Genomic DNA, 18181 nt, shown 5'->3' with positions numbered 1-18181 from the left:
GGTGATTGAGGAAGGTGTTGGGAGAGAAGGTAGCGCTCAGCTGGCCTTGGAAGCTAAGTGAGCTGAGTGGTGGAAAGTCGGGGCTGCTCTGCCGCACTGAGGGGGGCGGTGTTAGGAAGGCCTGAGAGCATGCAGCTGCACAGCTTACTGTACCCCACGGCCAGGCTGGGGGGACTTGGGGGCTGAAGAGTGTAGGCTCCGTTCCGGGAGCCCTCGAATGCCGGCTTCGGAGTCCCTGCTCTGGCCTGTGAGTAATGAGGAGTCACTCAAAAGATTTTGGGGAGAAGAGTGACCTAACCTTACTTGTGGATTAAAAAAAAAAAATTCAAGTAATATGTATATATTTTTAGAAGCGTTCGAAAATTTAGAGAAGCAAACAAAAACAAAGCTCCAAAGCCATTTTAAGAAGGTGTTTGTGGCAGTGGGGGGCGGGGCGGGGCGGGGGGTGCACCAGACAGTCAAGAGAGTGGGAGCAGGAGGCTAGTGAAGAGGTCCCAGCCGGGAAGGCAGCTGACTTGGGGGGTGGCCGTGGACGTGGGGGCAGGTGGAGAACTCTTCAGTATGCCCTGGGTTCTGGACCTGTTGACAGCGGGGCTGGGGCGCCTGAGGACTCGGCCTCTAGTGGGCGAGCCCGATGGCACAGGTGGCACTGGCTGAGGCAGGGCTGAGGGGAGGAGCTGACTGTAGTTGCCAGTTTTCCCCGGGGTGAGTTGAAGCCAAGGGGAAGAGCTGGTTGGTGCCCTCCACCCAAGCCATGGGTCTCCCTGTGGGCTCAACCCTGTTGTCGCCCAGGCCCAAGCGACCACTCCCCTGTCCTCCAGGAGCGTCTGGCAATCCTGGACAACCAGGCGGGCCAGATCCGGGCCCAGGCCGTGCAGGAGTCCGAGCGCCTGGCGCGGGACAAGAATGCCTCCCTGCAGCTGCTGCAGAAGGTACCCCGGTCAGGGTGGCAGGGTGGGGGGTCGGGGTCAGGGCTGGGGTAGATGGTGGGGGACGGGTGTGGAGGGGCTGCGGGGGGGCACTCTACCGGCCACGTGGGACCCGCTTCCTTGGCCTCCCCCCCCGCCGTACCCTCCCACCCCGTGCTGACTCAGCCCATTGGGGCTTGCAGGAGAAGGAAAGACTGACTGTGTTGGAGGGGAGATACCACTCGCTCACAGGAGGCAGGCCCTTCCCGAAGACCACGTCCACCCTCAAAGAGGTAACGAGCTGCCCTCAGCCCTAGCTTCCGGCCCAGCGGGTCTCTCGGGAGGCTCTGGAGCCACAGGGGGGCACCTTCGCCCCAAGGCTGAGTATGGGGACATTTTCCCAGACTGGAGAGGTTTGAGTGGGAGTGGCCCTGACGTCTGGGATTTGACCCTCTGTGGCTAGCAGCTGCTGCTTTTCAGATACCTTCCTGATACTACTATTTGGGGGATTAAATACACCTGGAGGAGTCAGGCGGCCTGACTGGGGAGGCCGGGCAGCCCGCAGGTTTGGTAAGGGCCGGGGCTGGGCAGACTCCCCTTGAGGGGGAGCACAGGACTCTAGGGGGCCTGAGCTGGGCGCTCCTTGGGCTTCAGTCTAGAGCTGGGCTCTTGGCCGAGAAGTGGGCACTGACGTCCCTTAAGCCGTTCTTTCCCGAGGCCTTGCACGCTTGGGGTGTAAGACCCAATGAGGACGTGCCCCAGTTCCCAAGCTCTTTTCCCCGCCTCCCTGCATGAGCCACCGAGGCCCGGGGCGGGGTGGCTGGGCTGTGTGAGGGAAGAGGCCCCTCACCACGTACCCTCTCTGTAGGCTGAACTGCTCATCTCCGAGGCCTCAGAGATGGGGCCGGGGTCTGCGACTCTGGTCCCTTTCCCAGGGTCTTCAGAGCCTGCGGCCTCCTCTGTCCCCCTAACCCCACCTGCTTCCACTCAGCTCTGCCCCAGAGCACAAGAGGTAATCATAGCTGACTGCCTGCTCTGCCGTGCCCACTGCCTGCCTGCCTGCTTGCCGAGCTCCTGCCTACAGCTTCTCCCGAGGGCCCAGCTGCAGGGCGTGTGGCCGTTACCCTCCGGCCAGAGCTTGGGAGAGTCTGAGCGAGTCATCCCACTCTTCTGGAGGGGGCCTGTGAAGCCCATGCAAAACCAGAGCACTGATTTGCATATTAATTTGCATGCCTTCTGCATGCCATTCATCAGTTCTCACAACCCACCGGACCCCCCAGCTCATTTTCCTTTTCCCTGACCCTTGGAGGACAGTTGCCCTCAGGAGCGAGGCCAGGCTGGGGCTCCCTCTGGGCAGGGCAGGCTTAGGCTCCCGTGCACTCCGCATGCGTTCTGGATGCCACGCCTGCAGCGCCCAGAGGAGCCCCGGCGGCTCAGGATCTGCTCGGGGGCTGTGCCAGGCCCTGACCTCCTGCCCCACAAGCTCACGTGCTAGTATCTCTCCAAGTACTAACCCATGGGCACTGAGCCCACGTTTCTTCTTGGGCTTTGAGCTGTTCCCTGTAAGGTCTCTCTCTCAGAGCCCATCTAGCTCACCCCCTAGTGGTGTCTCCATCCCATCCCTTCCAGCTCCTGCTCCAGCAGATGGGGTGCGAGGAGATGCTCGGGAGTGGTGGCCGTGTCCGTGCCGTGTGTGTGTGTGTGTGTGTGTGTGTCCCACGGGGGATGCCCAGGGTGTCGGAGACAGGAGGGTTGTCTGGGGGCTGGGTCCTGATCCTCAGTGGACTCTTGGAAGTCCTCTTGGCTTCTCCTGTCCCCAGCCCAGAGCAAACCGAGGGGTGGGCCTTCAGGGTCTGGTCAAAAGGTAGAGGTCAAGAAGAGCCTTTAGACCATTCTCCCTGCCCTTTTCTGGTCCCCTGCCCAGCCACAGCGGTCTCCAGGCATAGTGGGCCACTGAGCTCCCTGCCCCTGCCCTGGATCTTGCATTGACTGGAGTGATGGCCCTAAGGCATGGCGTTTGGGTGTTGGGTACCTGGTTGTACCCTGTTAACCTCTTCTCTGCCCATCCCTCCCCTGCCCACCGGGCCCCCTAGGAGTATGTGAGCCTGGCAGAGGTTCTCCAGCTGTGCTTCCGCTTGGACCCCCATGCTTCTGCCGCCTCCCCCGGCGCGCTCGCCCAGCCCCTGCCTGACAGTGAGGTACCAGCCACGGAAGGAGCCCACGAGGTGCCTCCTCGTGGGTGCCCAGATGGTGCCTCCGGCCTGGGTGGGGCTTGGGGGACAACAGGGTCTCTTCAACAGTGAGGGAGAAGGGCCGCTGGCATAAGGGGGTTGGGAGTGGTTCCCTCCCTTCCCGGGGGCCTCGGGAGCATCAGCTCCTGGCGGCTCAAAGCGGGGCAGGCCAACCGAGAGGACTCGCCTTCCGGGGCTCGGAGTGCCTCTGCCGCTCTGTGCTTCCCGTGATCACCTTCCCTCGCCCATGGGCAGGGCTGGCGCTTGGGTCGCAGTTCCATTAACCTCTCGTATTCCCTCCCGCATCCTGGCCTTCCCCCAAGTACGTGACGCTTGAGCAGCTAAAGGCGATGTGGGGCTCCTCGCCCATGCCCACAGCCCCTGCGCCAGGCCTGCCTTTCTGGGCCTCTGCCTCCCGGGACCTGGTTCCCACCACCTGCCTTCCTCCCGCGCTGCCCTCTTCCTCCTCCGCTTCTCTCACGCCTTCACCCAAGGTTGGTGGTCTGTGTGTTCCTGCCATGCCCAGCGCACTGCTGGTGTGGCTGTGTGTGTGTGTGTGAGTGTGTGAGTGTGTGTCCCGCCCCTGCCTCCCAGCTTTGAGCTCCAGGCCAGCCCCCGGGGAGTGCTCCGTGCCGGTGGGCGCTGGCCGGCTGGCATCGTGGTTGGCATAGCGCGAGTCTCTGGTCTGGGAGTTGTGTCCTGACTGTTCCTCTTTGCCCTCGGCGTGTTCGCAGCAACTGTTCTCTCACTGTTTCTCTCCTCCTCCTCTTCACGCTGTCCTTCCTCCCTTCCTCCCTTCTCTTCTCCCTCACCTTCCTGGTCCCCCTCCCATGGTGGCCTTTACTCTTCCTCCAACCGTCCCCTCCCTTCCCCTCCTCGCCTGTTCTCCACGCCCCTCCCCACGCCCCACTCCAGATGGAGGAGCTGCTGCCCCCTGCTGTAGACTTAGAGCAATGGTACCAGGAGCTGATGGCCGGGCTGGGGACCGGCCCCGCTGCAGCCTCCCCGCGCTCCTCTCCCCCGCCTCTGCCCGCCAAAGCTTCCCGGCAGCTGCAGGTAACCCCCTGTGTCCGAGCCCTGCTTCTCTCTGCTCTGGGTACCTCCTGCCGCTCCAGCGGCCACACAGCGCCACCTCAGATGGGGTGGGGAGGTGGTTGGTGGTCAGTCAAGTCAGGGCAGCAAGGGGCCTCTGGGCCCTGACATCGCCTCACGGGCAGCCGTCCCGGCCCTTTGGGCAGCTGGAGGGCCAGCCTCTGAGTCCACGGACGAGATGCAGGATTGCTAGTCCAGCGGAAGGGCCTTCCGGAGCAGCGGTCAGGTTGCGGTGGCTCTGGTGCCTTGTGCTAGGGCAGACCATGGCTCTGCTCTGTCCCTGGCCGCCCTCAGGCCCAGAGTCTCTCACTTGGTCTGGGGGACCTGACGCCCTCTTGGGCCTCTTGCAGGTGGAACTAGTGTGGCCGGCATTTTGCTCTCCGGGTCTCCCCATGGGTGACAGGCAGGGGCAGTACTGGTGGGACAGAGACTGAAGTGACAGCCCTGAGGACGTGCCCCGGCCTCCTCAGCGTCTCTGTGCAGGGCACGGGCCTGCCTGTGGCCAGCTGCTGACCGTGGGTGGGGAAAGGGGTCAGGGCGCGCTCCACTGACCTGTGGTTGTGCCCAGGACCCCAGCGCTCAAGATTCCCTCCTGGGGTGCAGGCACTGGACCTCTGTCTTTGTGGCCTCATCTCGAGTTTCATGTTCCTTTTAGGAGGAGTTAGATTCTTCTAGCATGTGAGACAGCTGTACTTCATGTCCAGCTGGTTAGAAGTTTGTTTTTTTAAAGATTTTATTTATTTGAGAGAGAGAGCATGAGCAGAAGGGAGAGGCAAGCAGAGGGAGAAGCAGGCTCCCCACTGAGCAGGCAGCCCAATGCGGACTCGATCCCAGGACCCTGGGATCATGACCTGAGCCGAAGGCAGACGCTCAACCGACTGAGCCCCCCAGGAGCCCCGAGATTTGTACGTGTTTTGATTCATGTGACCATCAGCAGTTCACTCTCTGCTTTTACAGAGCCAACACTGGGGCTCGGAGAAGTCAGTCATCCCCCCAAGGCCCCACGACTAGGAAGTGGCAGAGCTGGTGCTGGGAGTCGGGGTTCTTGCCTCCAGACCCCGTATTCAGCCGGCGTGAAGGCTGGGAGGGAGCTGGACAGTTCCTTCGGCTAGTGCCGCTCCCTCCTTTTGCAGATAAGGAAGCCAGGGCCACGAGCTGGGAGGTACACAGCCCAAGGTCACAGAGCCTATTAACAGCCCGGGCCGGGACCTGAAGGAAGCCTGACCTGCTGTTGGTCTCCAGCCCAGCTCTGCCCAACAGATGTGAATGCCTCCTCCCAAGGATCTTCTCTAAGACCTGGGGTGGGGCCGGGGATTGGCCCAAAGAGGAGCTGCCTGGAAAAGGCTTGGTGGCCGCCTGTAACACCTGTCCCACCTGTCGCACCTGTCCGTTGGGCTGGCCCGAGAAGCTCAGTGCCGTTGTCTGCTGAAGGGAGTCCTGGTGCCAGGGCAGGACCTGGATCACAGCTGGCCTAGGTCACGTGGGGTTGGCAGCCGGTGGGGGAGCCAGAGCTGACCAGGCAGGATCTCTTCCCTCCAGGTTTACCGCTCCAAGATGGATAGTGAGGCCACCAGCCCCTTGCCCCGGACCCGCAGTGGCCCCCTCCCCTCTTCCTCTGGCTCTTCTTCCTCTTCCTCCCAGCTCAGCGTGGCTACCCTGGGCCGGAGCCCCTCTCCAAAGGTCTGAGGGCATTGGGTGGGCTCCTTGTGTGGCATGGTGGGGGTAGGGAAGGGGAGGGTGTGCTACGGGGGAGAGGTCAAGGCCCCCCAGGAAAGCTGTGGGAGGCGGGGTCTTCCGAGAGCCGGGTCCCAGTGCTCCGTTCCCCCACCCCCAGAGTGCTCTACTCACCCAGAACGGGACAGGCAGCCTTCCTCGCAACCTGGCGGCCACGCTGCAGGACATCGAGACCAAGCGCCAGCTTGCCCTGCAGCAGAAGGGTGAGTGGCTGCTTTCCCAGGGGCCCTGGATATCTGTCCCGCGCCCCCCACACCACACTTGGCCGCAGCGTTTCTTTGCTTTAATGGAGTTGTAGGCAAGCGCGGGAAACGTTTAGATTTAATATCCGAAGCGCTTCCTGGACATTTATCAAGAGACTGAGGGCTGGGGGCCGTGCAGTCCTTCCCAGAGAGCTCAGCAAAGAAGGGAGATGCTTGTTGGCCTGAGCTGGGATGGACGTCGCCCTGTCTAGAGATGGGGGTGGGGTATCCGATGGCCTCCCGAGCTGGTTCTCTGAGATGCCAGCTCTGGGGACCCAGGAGGCCTGGTTGCCTGTGTGCATCTTGGTTGTTCTGAAAGCCCATGTCTGTGCCTCTCCCTCGTCTCATCCCCTCTGTGTCTCTCTACCCTACCCTTTGCCCGGGGCCCCCACACCAGGCGAGTCGCTTCCTGCCGAGCCCCCCCCAGCCGACAGCCCAGCAGGTAGAGCGGTGGTCACTGGGGGCATTGCTTTGGTCAGGCGGCCCCACCTGGGCATCTGCATGACGTGTCCCGCACAGGTCCTTGCTGCCCTGCCCCGGCCCCCTGTGGCCTCCCTGGCTGAGCTGGGATGGGGTGTCCGGCTGGGCACACCCCTTGAACCGGACTGGCCCCCGCCTCAGCTGTGCTGTGCCTCGTGTCCCCCTCTTCTCTGCTGGTGTCGCTCTTGCTTATGCGTCACTGCGGGTGCTGCATGGACACCCTGCTCACAGACCTCGCCCCCCCCTTCCCCGGCAGGAGGGTGGTGCATGCGTCCTGCCCTGCTCTCCAGGTGATGATGGTGAGCTGGAGGCACCGCCCGGGCAGGGTCTGTGCCCCTCGGGGCCCAGGATGCAGAAGGAGCGCTGAAGCCACACGACGTGGCCGTGTTCAGTCGTGCAGGCAACCGCGGGGCTGGCGGGGCTTTAGGGAAGCTGGTGGGGGCCAAGGGCTGGGCTCACCTCGTCCCTCTGTGATGCTGCCCGTGTCCCCCAGAGGCCCTGCTGTGACACCCCCCCCGCCCCTGCAGGACAGCAGGTGATTGAGGAGCAGCGGCGGCGCCTGGCCGAGCTGAAGCAGAAGGCGGCAGCCGAGGCCCAGTGCCAGTGGGATGCCCTGCACGGGGCGGCCCCCTTCCCACCGGGCCCCTCCGGCTTCCCTCCGCTCATGCACCACTCCATCCTGCACCACCTGCCGGCCGGCCGGGAGCGCGGGGAGGACGGTGAGCACGCCTACGACACGCTCAGCCTGGAGAGCTCGGACAGCATGGAGACCAGCATCTCCACGGGCGGCAACTCGGCCTGCTCGCCCGACAACATGTCCAGGTAGCTGCCCCGGGGGGGCCGGCCCCGCCTCTGCCAGCCGCCTCCGGCCTCCTGACATCCCCGCTCCCCCTCTCCCCCAAGCGCCAGCGGCCTGGACGTGGCCAAGATCGAGGAGATGGAGAAGATGCTGAAGGAGGCGCACGCCGAGAAGAGCCGGCTCATGGAATCCAGGGTGAGGCGGACCCCCGCCGGTGACACCAGCCCTTCTGCCCCCGGCGCCTCAAGACCTTCCCTTGAGGGAGAAAGGGTTTAAAAGTTTACGTTCCTCAAGTGGAGGAGGCCTGGCCACGTGGCAGGTGTCCCAGCTCTCAGGACAATGGGCGGCAGGCATGTCCCGGACAGTGGCTCCCGGACAGCGGCTTCCGGCCCGTGTGTGTGGCTCAGGGGTGTTTTGGCCGCCACGGGAACTGATTCTGGTCTCCCCCAGGGGCAGGAAATGTGGGAATGAGGGTCTGAAGGGTCGGATGAGAAGAGCAGGCAGATGTCCAGGCCAGAGCGGGGGTGTTGGCGGAGGGTCCGCGGGGAGTACGGGGTGTGGGGGAGGCGCAGAGCGAGGCCATGGCTCCTGCCCGCAGGCCTGCGGGTGGGACCAGAGCGGTGTCCCAGGCACAGCCAGGCTGAGGGGCCTGGGCCTGCAGAAGGGGGTTGTGGGGGTCTCTGCAGAGGCTGTTCTGTCTTCACCCGCTGGGTGCTCTGCGTCTCTGGAGGGGTGAGTGGGGCTGGAGGTGGGAGGCCGCCGCTAGGCCAGCCAGAAAAGAAGGCCTCTCAGTGGTACTCCCATCGAAGGAGGGCACATTTGCAAGCAGCTCTTGGCAGACAGAGAGAAAGGAGAGTCTAGTCAATTTGGGGCTGGGGAGAAATGGCAGCCAAGAGCGGACGGTGCTAAGGTCGTCACTGTTGATGAGGACACAACACGCCACGGACGGGCTCTGTGTTTGAGGATTTATTCTAATGACTTTAAACCCTTTTTTTTTTTTTTTTAAGATGTTATTTATTTATTTGACAGACAGAGATCACAAGTAGGCAGACAGGCAGGCAGAGAGAGAGGAAGGGAAGCAGGCTCCCTGCTGAGCAGAGAGCCCGATGCGGGGCTCGATCCCAGGATCCTGGGATCATGACCTGAGCCAAAGGCAGAGGCCCTAACCCACTGAGCCATCCAGGTGCCCCGACTTAAACCCTTTTAAGAATGGCTTCTGTAAGTTCATGTCTTTTTTCCCCAGAAAGTTCGAAGTTCAACTAGGAATGTTTGTATTTTGGTTTCACAGGGCCTTAGTGGTTTGGGAGGGACTATCGAATATACTCAGTGTTAGGGAAAGTCAGGTGGCGTGTGTGCTAGGAGCTCAGGTAAAGCGTGACGAACCCTGTTTATCCGGCGCTTCCGCGCTGCTGGCATCTGTGATGGGCGTTTAACTATGTGACCTCGTTTAAGTGTCACTATAATCCCTGAAGGGAGGTGCGCTCAGCCCCATTTTACAGATGAGACGGCAGAGGACGAGGGGGTTTAAGTGATTTTGTCAGGCTCGCAGAGCTCATCCTGGGAGCAGATCCGAATCTGAAGCCAGGAGGTTTCTTTCTTTCTTTTTGGTAAAGATTTTGTTTATTATTTGACACAGAGAAAGATCACAAGTAGGCAGACAGGCAGGCAGAGAGAGAGGGGAAGCAGGCTCCCCGCCGAGCAGAGAACCCGACACGGGGCTCGATCCCAGGACCCTGAAATCATGACCTGAGCCGAAGGCAGAGGCTTAACCCACTGAGCCACCCAGGCGCCTCCCAAAGCCAGGAGGTTTCACATCAAAGCATTTAACCTGACTGGCGAGGTGCCTGCAGAGGGTGGGTTTTGGGGGTGATGCTCTCTGGTGTCGGGCTGCCCCCTGAGGTGGGTGCTGCCTGCGGCTCTGCCCCAGCCTGAGGAGGGGCGGCGGGGGAAGGGGCGGGAGAGGGCAGCCGTGGGCGCTGACCCCTGGCTTTGGGGGCAGGAGCGGGAGATGGAGCTCCGGAGGCAGGCCCTCGAGGAGGAGCGGAGGCGGCGAGAGCAGGTGGAGCGGAGGCTGCAGAGCGAGAGCGCCCGGAGGCAGCAGCTGGTGGAGAAGGAGGTCAAGATGCGGGAGAAACAGTTTTCCCAGGTGAATGGGCGCTGGGGTGCGCTGGGTGGTTGGCTTGAGGGGGGGGGGCTGTGGAGGGCTGGGGATACCCCAGGCTAGTCCTGCGGGGTTATGCAGCCTGTTCTCCAGAAAAGATTGCTGTTGGCTCCGTACGAGCAGAATTCTGTGTGAGACTCGTTCAGCCCGCAGGAACAGAGACCTGCGTGTGTGCGTGTGTGTGTGCGCGCGTGCGTCTGTATTTCGTGGCGGTCCTGGCCCTCGCTCACTGCCCCAGACTCGGCAGCTCCAGGCGCCCCCACTCCCAGCAGATGGTGTCACTCTGACTTTCGGTTTGCCTCTCCGGGAGAGAACTGTGTTCGTTCTGGAATGGGAATCCTGAGCATTTTCTTTACACAGAAGGTTTGAGTAGAACGGTTGAAGGCGGAAGGAGAAGTTAGGTTGTATAGGGAGATCTGCGATGTCTCTGGTCTCAGGTCCTGGCCCCGCGACTGTGAGAGCCTGTGGGACTCAGACAGGCTAGTCCCTCCTGCTGGGTCTTACAAGCTCCGCTCCAGGGGGGGGTCCTGTGGGATCTTCCCCAGCAGCGACCAGCGACCACAGCTCCCTGACGTCCTGTGAGGCAGCAACGTGAATTCTAAGGGGATAGGCCACCTGGATTGGGTTTGGGAATTAAATAACCAGGGCGTGCCTGGGTGGCTCCATCAGTTTTAAGCGTCTGACTCTCGGTGTCAGCTCAGGTCATGAGATCGAGCCCCACGTCAGACTCTGCGCTAGGTGTGGAGCTGGCTCGGGACTCTCCCTCTGCCCCTGCCCCCTCACTCACTCTCTCTCTCAAGAAAATACAGATGAAATAATCAGAAACTCTTGAGTTTTCCCTCCATGCTTGGGATCTCTGTCAGGCGTCCAGTTCCCCTTTCCAGCCTCAGTCAGTGGCCGCTTCACGTCTGTCTCCCCTCGCCCCCTGCCCTGGGGCTCAGACATTGCTCCAGGGATAGTGGTGTCTGCTGTGGGAGTGGGTGCAGCCAGCCCATCTTCGGGGGCACCTCCTGGAAGCTGTGCATTTTGTTTTTTCTCTACATAATTTATGGTGTTTCCTTTTCTGGTCTTTCTAATGTAGAGGAAGAACAGGAAAAAAATTCCAGTGGACTGAGAGTTCTAGCTGGTATCAGAATTTTTGAGATGGAACAGACCTTAGTGATTATCTAGTTCAAAGCCCTTGTGTTACTTTTAAGGAAAAAGGAGGCCCAAAGAGGCTGCGTGATCCAAACAAGGTCCCATGAGAAGTCTGAGGCCAGATGGCTTGTTGGGCTTTCCTTCCCAGAGCGTGCCCACCTCAGGCCTCTTGCTTTATTCCGCTCAGCCCAGTAGGGAGACGAGGGGCAGGGACAAGAAAGGGACGGCTGTGTCTTGCTCCTAGGTGGGGAAACTGAGGCATGGAGCCACTCAGTAGTGCCCAGGCCGGGGTTCGATGCAGGCCTGCTAGGTCTCTGCTTTTGTCATGAGCACTGTGAAACCCGAGTGGTAGCCCTGGGGGTGGGAGGGGTGATGGCAGCAGTGGGGGTTTGGGACTGAAGCCAAGGGACCTGGACAGGGCAATGACACGGGGAAGAGAGAAGACTGCTGACGCTGTCCTCTGCTTCTAGGCACGACCCTTGACCCGCTACCTGCCAATCCGGAAGGAGGACTTTGACCTGAAGACCCACATCGAGTCCTCGGGCCACGGCGTGGACACCTGTCTGCATGTGGTGCTCAGCAGCAAGGTGTGTGGCCTGTGGGGCCCCTGGGCGCTGGGGAGGGGACCCGTAGCCTGGGCATCTCCTGGGCCCTTGGCATAGTGGCCCCGGTTCCTGCACTAACACTGGAGGTCTCTGTCCAGGGGCCTGCTTTTTGGCCTAAAGCAGTGGGGGCCGCAGCCCCCCCAGAATCCAGGCACAGGTGACGGCTTTTACAGTGCCGTTCTGGCAAGAGAGGGTCCAGGGGCTCCGCTCTGGGTCCTTCCTCACCCCTGCTCCTTGGCAGGTCTGCCGCGGCTACTTGGTCAAGATGGGCGGCAAGATTAAATCGTGGAAGAAGCGCTGGTTTGTCTTCGACCGGCTCAAGCGCACCCTTTCCTATTACGTGGGTGAGTTCCTGTCACACGTCTCGGAGCCTGGACCCTTGGGCTGTCCCCCAGGGCAGCTGGTGTTCACCAGGCTTCCCAGTGCGGGGCGGGGGGGCTTGAGCGGGGCCTGCGCTCCCCTCGCTGACGGCGCACAGGCTGCACTTGGTCCGCCTTCAGTCTTGGTCGTTCGCGTATTTGACGATATCACCGAGCGTGGAGTAAGTTCTGGGCCCTGCCGGAGGCCTTGGTGACGAGCCGGGTGGCTACGGCTGTCCCTGGCGCTGTCAGGGAGGCAGGTAGTGGCCCGACTGGGAAGGCCGGGCAGGATGGGCCTGCTGTCGGGGCGCGCAGGCTCCGTGGGCGTGTGGAGTTCTGTGGATTCTGCCCCGGGCACGTTCCCTCAGAGACTCTGATGAGCAGCTGGGCGGTGCCAGGAGCGCTGGGGACAGCCCTGGGGACAGGCCCCCTGGCGCGTCCTGCTCCCTCTGCTCCCTCCACGCTGCCTCCAGCGTCGCTGCCCATCCTTGGGTTCCCGTCTGGACGGTTCCCACCTTGAGTGCAGGACGCCGTGTGGCACACCGGCCCGGAGAGGCCAGGCTGCGCTGCGGGACAACCAGTCCTCAGATCCCAGGGGCTCAAAACCGCAGTTTCCTTTCCTGCCTGATATGTGTCCTTGTACCTTGTGGGCCAGTGGGCCCCTGCTCCCCTCTGTGTCAGTGTTCCCTTTGTTCGACGGCGTGCGTTTTTAGAACGTTGCTGGCCACGGTGGCAGAGGGTAAAGAGAAGCTTAATTGTGTCTTGCATGGGCCTTAAATGCTCTGGCTGGGGTCTGTCCTCAGGTCACTAGCGGGGCAGCTCAGCCAGTCACCCAGCTCTGCCCAACCGTAAAGCGGGGAAGAGCAATCCTGTTCAGAGCCTGGAAGGAGAGGGCTGAAGTGTCTGGTGGCAGAGACACCCAGGCCCAGAGTGCCTGCCTCTGGTCTAACCTGGTCCCTGACCAAGTGCCACTCTCTCCAGGAAGCCTTCCCTGATTGCCTGGGCCCTGGATGTGGGAGGCAGGAGAGGCCAGAGGCACATGTGTCCCCATGTTTCCACCTGAGCTGGGAAGGGACTTTGTGGGCAATTGAGAGGGACAGACCGGGGGTAGGGGGAGGCTCCATTTTAGGCATATTGAGGTTGAAGTACCCCTGGGCCATCTCAGTTTAGGAGAAAGGTCAGGGTTAAAGTTGATTGTGCTGGAGTAATGGTTGTAGCAGATCATACCTGCTGAGCGCTGCGCGAACCGGGTACTGTGCTAAGCACTCTGCATGCATCATCTCATTGACTTTTCATCATTGTCTTGTGCAGGAAGCACTATTTTACACCCATTTACAGATACGGAACATAGGTTCAGAAAGGTTAAGTCAATTGCCCAAGGTCTCACAGCTGCTAAGGCGCCAGAGCTAAAACTGAACTGGGGCAACTGGACTTCAGAGTAGAGAAGAGGGAAAGGGCTGTACCCTGGGGAAGGGGGAGGAGGAGGGACTGGCACAGGGGTCGGGCAGGAAGTGGGAAGCCACAGGCCAGGTGCTGGGCTGGTGCTGGGCAGTCATGACCTTCCTGAATGTTTTTGAAATGAAGGAAGATCCCGTTCTGATGAGGGGTGGAAACGGGGAGGGAAGCCAGCCGAGGAGCAGACATTTGCAGGCAGGGAGTGTCCCCAGCGATGAGGGACACTGCAGAAAGGCCAAGAGTACCATGGACCCAGAGGCCCTTCCATTCAGGGACTGGAGCTGCGTCCAGGGCGGGAGCCAGACTGCACAAGATGAGGAGAGGTGGGTGGTCAGGAACGGGGGGGGGCTGCAGAGCTGAGACTTTCCGTGAAGGAAGAGGTGGGAAGGAGCCGCTGGTGGAGGGATGGCCAGGCCTGGGGGCGGGGGTGGGGCTGCGTCCTTGTCTTAAGCAGAAGTGTCTGATGGAGATGGCCTGGGGCCTCATCAGGGCCCAGAGTGTGACTTGGCTGCTCCTGCCTTGAGTTGTGTTTCTTCCTGCCCTGGCCCCTCCCACTGACTTGGTGGAACCCGTCTCTGCCACGGGGTCCAGATCAGATATAACCTCTGCGAAGGCTTCCCTGGCCCTGCCTTACCGGGAATGGGGTCCTGCCCTCTGCTCCGTAGAACCCTTGCCTCATGCAGGCTCTGCCCGCCCTGTGATCAGAGGCCACGGCAGGTGCCCGACGCTGTACCAACCACCTCCTGCTCATGACCGCCTCTGACGTGTAGGTGTGCTCTTGCTGTTCCTAGCCATGCTCAAGGTCACATAGCTAATACGAGGCGGTCCATTTGTGCTTCCCACCCCACTAGAGTTCCTAAGAGAAGGATCTCTGATTTCTGGTGGTGCCAGTGCCTAGGACTCATTTATTCAACACTGAGACCCTGCTGTGTGTGCTAGGCACGTAGTTGTTGCTGTTGGAGGAGGCAGACTTGGGATGGGTAGAGGAGGGCTCAGACTCAGCAAGTTAAGTTCCGTGGAGGAATGTCCGTGCTGTGGGACCACGAGAGCACGTGAACGGGCACCGCGGTGGTCACATTGGCAGCGGGTCTTGAAGACCACGAGGGAATGGGCCGGAGACCATTCCAGTGTACACAGAGCCCCCGGTGCAGGGCCCAGGAGAAGCTCCGCCTGGCAGGAGAGAACTTGCAATTGGTGCAGGGGAAGGATGTGAGATGGTCCAGGGGGTGGTGTGGGCAGCGGCCTGTGAACAGCCTTTGCCAAGCCAAGATGGCAGCAGGGTCCCAGTGAGGGAGCAGGTTTCAAATTGCTTGAGGAAGCTCACCACCCCTTGTCTTCAGGGAGGGGCAGTCGAAGGGGCAGAGGGTGAGGCCCCAGCTCCTGGCTTGGGGACTCAGGCCTGAAACGACACGGGTGGGGGGGGCGGTGAACGTGCACCCCAAGGGGCAGGCTGTCAGCTGTCATCATCTGAGCCTAGTGACGGCGAGACCTTTTGGGGAGAGCAGGGTTTAACACGAGATGAGATGGCCCAGGCCCTGGGCCTCCCCTTGGCAGGGCACAGTCCCTTCCCGCGGCGCAGTCACCTCTGCCGTTGGCCTCGCTCCTTCCTGTCCACCACCCCAGCCCCCCACCCCCGGCTTCCAGATGCGACATCCTTCCTTCTGGTTTTTACTCTTGGGCTTAAATAGGTAAGTGCACTCCTACAAGCTCAAAAATCAAAGCACATGAAAGGGTTTAGGTTGAGAATCGTGCCCCTGCTCCACAACAGCTCACCCTTTCATTACTCTCGTGTGCCCTTGGAGCGTCTTTAGAGCGTAAACGCAGAGCTCTGACTCCTTTCCTTACACAAAAGGTGGCATCTGATACGTTCCTTGTTTTACTGCTGATAGAGCAGATCTTTCTAGAGGAAATGTATCTGACACATCTGAAAGGTGGGTTTCTGAATCTGCGTCTTTTTCCCCCTCATCCACCCCTGGGAGATATTTCTGTATCATTTAACAGAGGTCTAGTGTCCCATCACGTGCTAAACTCTGATTTATTAACCAATCTCTACTTGATGGGCCCTTGGTTTGTTTCCAAACTGCGAACACGGTTGTGGTGAACAGTCACGCAAGTTTGTTGGTTGTGAGGTTAATTGTCCGTAAGCGGGATCGTTGGCTCAGGGGGCAAACACTTTCCTCGTTCCGGTAGACCCGGTCCGTCCTCCTGGAGGGCTGACGCTGTGCACGCCTCCTGTCGGCGGTCAGACCAGCTGTTTCTCCCGACGTGCCCAAAGCGTGCTGTCGCTTTTCCACCTAGTTTTGCCCTTCTGGTGGGTGTGAAGCTGTAATTTGCGTTCTCTAGTTCCGAGCAAGGCTGGGCGCCGACCGACTCCTCAGGCTCCATGCCGGGCTCCGTCTTGGAGTCCTGGGAACTGGCCCGTTTCCAGCGCGGGCGCCTCGCCTGAGGGACGGCAGGCCGCCTCAGCCCGGCCCTGTTTTCTTTGTAGACAAGCACGAGACGAAGCTGAAGGGGGTCATCTACTTCCAGGCCATCGAGGAAGTGTACTATGACCACCTGCGCAGTGCAGCCAAGGTGAGGGCGGGCCGCGGGGATGGGGGGCGGCGGGGCCCGGCTGCTTCTGGGAACAGCCACCTCCAGCCCGTCTTCTTGAATCCTGGACCCCTTCCTTGATCTCTGTGTAAACTCTCTTCCCCTCTCTCCCTCTCCCCTTCCCAGAAGAGGTTTTTCAGCTTTACTGTGGTGACGGAGGTACCCCTCCCCCGACCTCTAACCAGAACTACTGCACATTAATGCCTCCTGTCCCTTACTGGTCCCTGACCCTTCACTGTCCCCTCCAGCCCCCCTACCCCGGGCCTGAGGGAGGAGCGGCAGGGATGCAGGGAGCCCCCGGGGGCCCGAGGGGCTTGCTGGCCCCTCCTGAGAGGACAGCAGGCTGGGCCCCTGTGGGGAGGTGGGCCGGCCAAAGGATGGCTCAGAGGGGCAGAGGGGGTTCTCAGGGATGGGGTGGGGCTGAGGGGATCGGTAAAGGGGACATATTTGAGGCCTGGGCCCTCTGCCGTCACGCAGATCAGCCTCCCCCAAGCCTCTGGTGCCGCCTCAGCTCTGACCTCTGCTCGTCTGGGGTCCTGGGCCCAGCATCCCATTCACGGCTCTCTCCACCTGCCCCTCTGACGCCGAGAGGAGGCTCTGGTCCTCACTGGCAGGGCCCTCTGTGTCCGATCGGTTGCTACTCACTTTTGTGCCCGGGGCTGCCCAGAAACAGGGCCCCTACATGGCAGGGTATGGCCCTGCCCGGGTCCAAGGACGGCCCGGGTATGAGGAGGGGTACATCTCGGCCTCAGGCCCCCTTGACGGGTGGGGACTCAGTCTCGAGCTCCAGGGCACCCTGGAGCCGGGGGTGGGGGGCAAAGGGCAGACGGAAGGTCAGAGGTGAGCCCTGTCTTAGACCTTCCTCTCTCCCTGGGCAGAGCCCAAACCCGGCCCTCACCTTCTGTGTGAAGACCCACGACCGGCTGTACTACATGGTGGCGCCGTCGGCGGAGGCCATGCGCATCTGGATGGACGTCATCGTCACCGGAGCCGAGGGCTACACGCAGTTCATGAACTGACCGTACCGGTCCCGGCGTGGGCCTGCTGCACTACCCCGGGAGACAGAGTCGCACTCTGGGCCCCAGGCCGCGCGGCAGTGCTCCCAGAGGCCCTGGGAGGGCTCTTGTACAAGACTTCGTACCTTTCTGTAAGGAGCTGGTCCTGTGAATGTCTGTGCTCAGGGCCCCTGAAGAACCAGCCAGCAGATAAGTGAGGAGGCTCCTGGGGACTCAGAACTGGCAAGAACCCTACGTGGTCCGGGCCCAGCTCTGACCTGGCACCTGCGCTCCCCTAGCCTAAGTTCTCCTTTGCAAAGGACAAATTATGGTACCAGAATCTGCCAAAGATCCCTCCTTGCCTCCGCGCCCCCCCTCCCCCTTTGCAGGGGCCTTGGGGGCTGAGGACAGCCACATCCGGAGTGGGGTAACAGCTCAGGCGGTGTACTTCTCAAACCCCGCTCTACCCTGCTCTCCTGCATTTTTGTTACTACTTTGTTCAAGGGCCAAAGCCCTCAAGTGTCATCCTTGAGGTCCCAACCCCATCCCCTTTTTGCAGACCCCAAACCCTGATCTCCATAGTGACTGCTTCGTCACCATGGTTACATACATACTCATGGCCCCGGCTCTGTGGCTCTGCCCATGCTTCAACCGTGGGCCCATCTGAGGGTACGTACTGCCATCTCTCCAGCCCAGGACCTTGTGCATCTCATGCTGGGGTCGGGGGAGGGACCAACCCCTGCCCTGCCGCCCCCTGCCTGTGGCTCTGAGCCCCGGTGCGCAGCCTGCCGGCCCCCCAGTCCAGCCCTCTCCCTTCCACTCGTGCCTTGCTTAGAGCCAGAAGGGACGAAGCTTGGACATCCAGAGACTGGAGGAGGGAAGCAGATGGGAGAGGCGGCTAGATGGGTACAGGCTGAGTTCCTAACAGGGCTGGAGGGCTGCTCAGACACCCCCAAGGGGAACCTGAGCAAGAGAAGAGGCGGCAGAGTGAGAGGACCCTGAGGTCTGGCTGCCCTCCCTTCAGCCTCGGAAGGGTGACAGAAATGGAGAGCAGAGGACCAGGCCACTAGCTATCTGGCCTCGGCCCTTCACGCCTTAACACTAAGCCCACCTCCCTGCCCACCACTGGGCCATGGCTGCTGGGCCCCGGGCTGGGTGATGATCAGTATTTGTAAGCATCTCAACAGAATAATAAACCATTTGGACTATGTGTTTGGGAGCCAGGCTGTGTGGGGGATGGGGCTGGGATACAAGAGGAGGAGGACCACGTGTTCCCACGAAACAGGATTTCCTCCTTATTGATGTTCCAGGAGGCACAAGGGCCCAGCCCATGACTTCTAGGTCCCGACTCTGACCCCACTCCAAGGACTGGCTGGGGGTGGGGGATGAAG

At 61.1% G+C, this 18181-nt stretch overlaps 1 protein-coding gene across 30 annotated transcripts in view; it reads left to right on the top strand.

The window, feature by feature from the left end:
• The window catches only part of PHLDB1 (pleckstrin homology like domain family B member 1), a gene marked incomplete at its 5' end in the record, with an annotated part of 39519 nt that extends 21518 nt beyond the window's left edge, over positions 1-18001 (top strand). For 3 of the 30 annotated variants that reach the window (XM_080815233.1, XM_080815227.1, XM_080815222.1), the window contains 11 exons: positions 822-932; positions 1112-1201; positions 5771-5911; positions 6066-6168; positions 7215-7509; positions 7591-7681; positions 9486-9632; positions 11255-11371; positions 11631-11733; positions 15692-15777; positions 16674-18001. In XM_080815233.1, the coding sequence (XP_080671359.1) occupies positions 822-932; positions 1112-1201; positions 5771-5911; positions 6066-6168; positions 7215-7509; positions 7591-7681; positions 9486-9632; positions 11255-11371; positions 11631-11733; positions 15692-15777; positions 16674-16814 (1425 nt within the window). In that variant the 3' untranslated portion in view covers positions 16815-18001. Of the gene's footprint in view, positions 1-821; positions 933-1111; positions 1202-1776; positions 1921-3462; positions 3634-4054; positions 4196-5770; positions 5912-6065; positions 6169-6604; positions 6650-7214; positions 7510-7590; positions 7701-9453; positions 9633-11254; positions 11372-11630; positions 11734-15691; positions 15778-15921; positions 15955-16673 lie in introns of all 30 variants that reach the window. The other 27 variants (XM_080815219.1, XM_080815212.1, XM_080815232.1 and 24 more) reach the window with 22 other exon arrangements.
• Between the last annotated feature and the right edge of the window lie 180 nt (positions 18002-18181).

Source organism: Martes martes (assembly GCF_963455335.1).
Source record: "Martes martes genome assembly, chromosome: 10".
NCBI classification, from domain to species: domain Eukaryota; kingdom Metazoa; phylum Chordata; class Mammalia; order Carnivora; family Mustelidae; genus Martes; species Martes martes.
The sequence above is the reverse complement of the archived record's forward strand: the minus strand, read 5'-3'. Positions and strand labels throughout refer to the sequence as shown.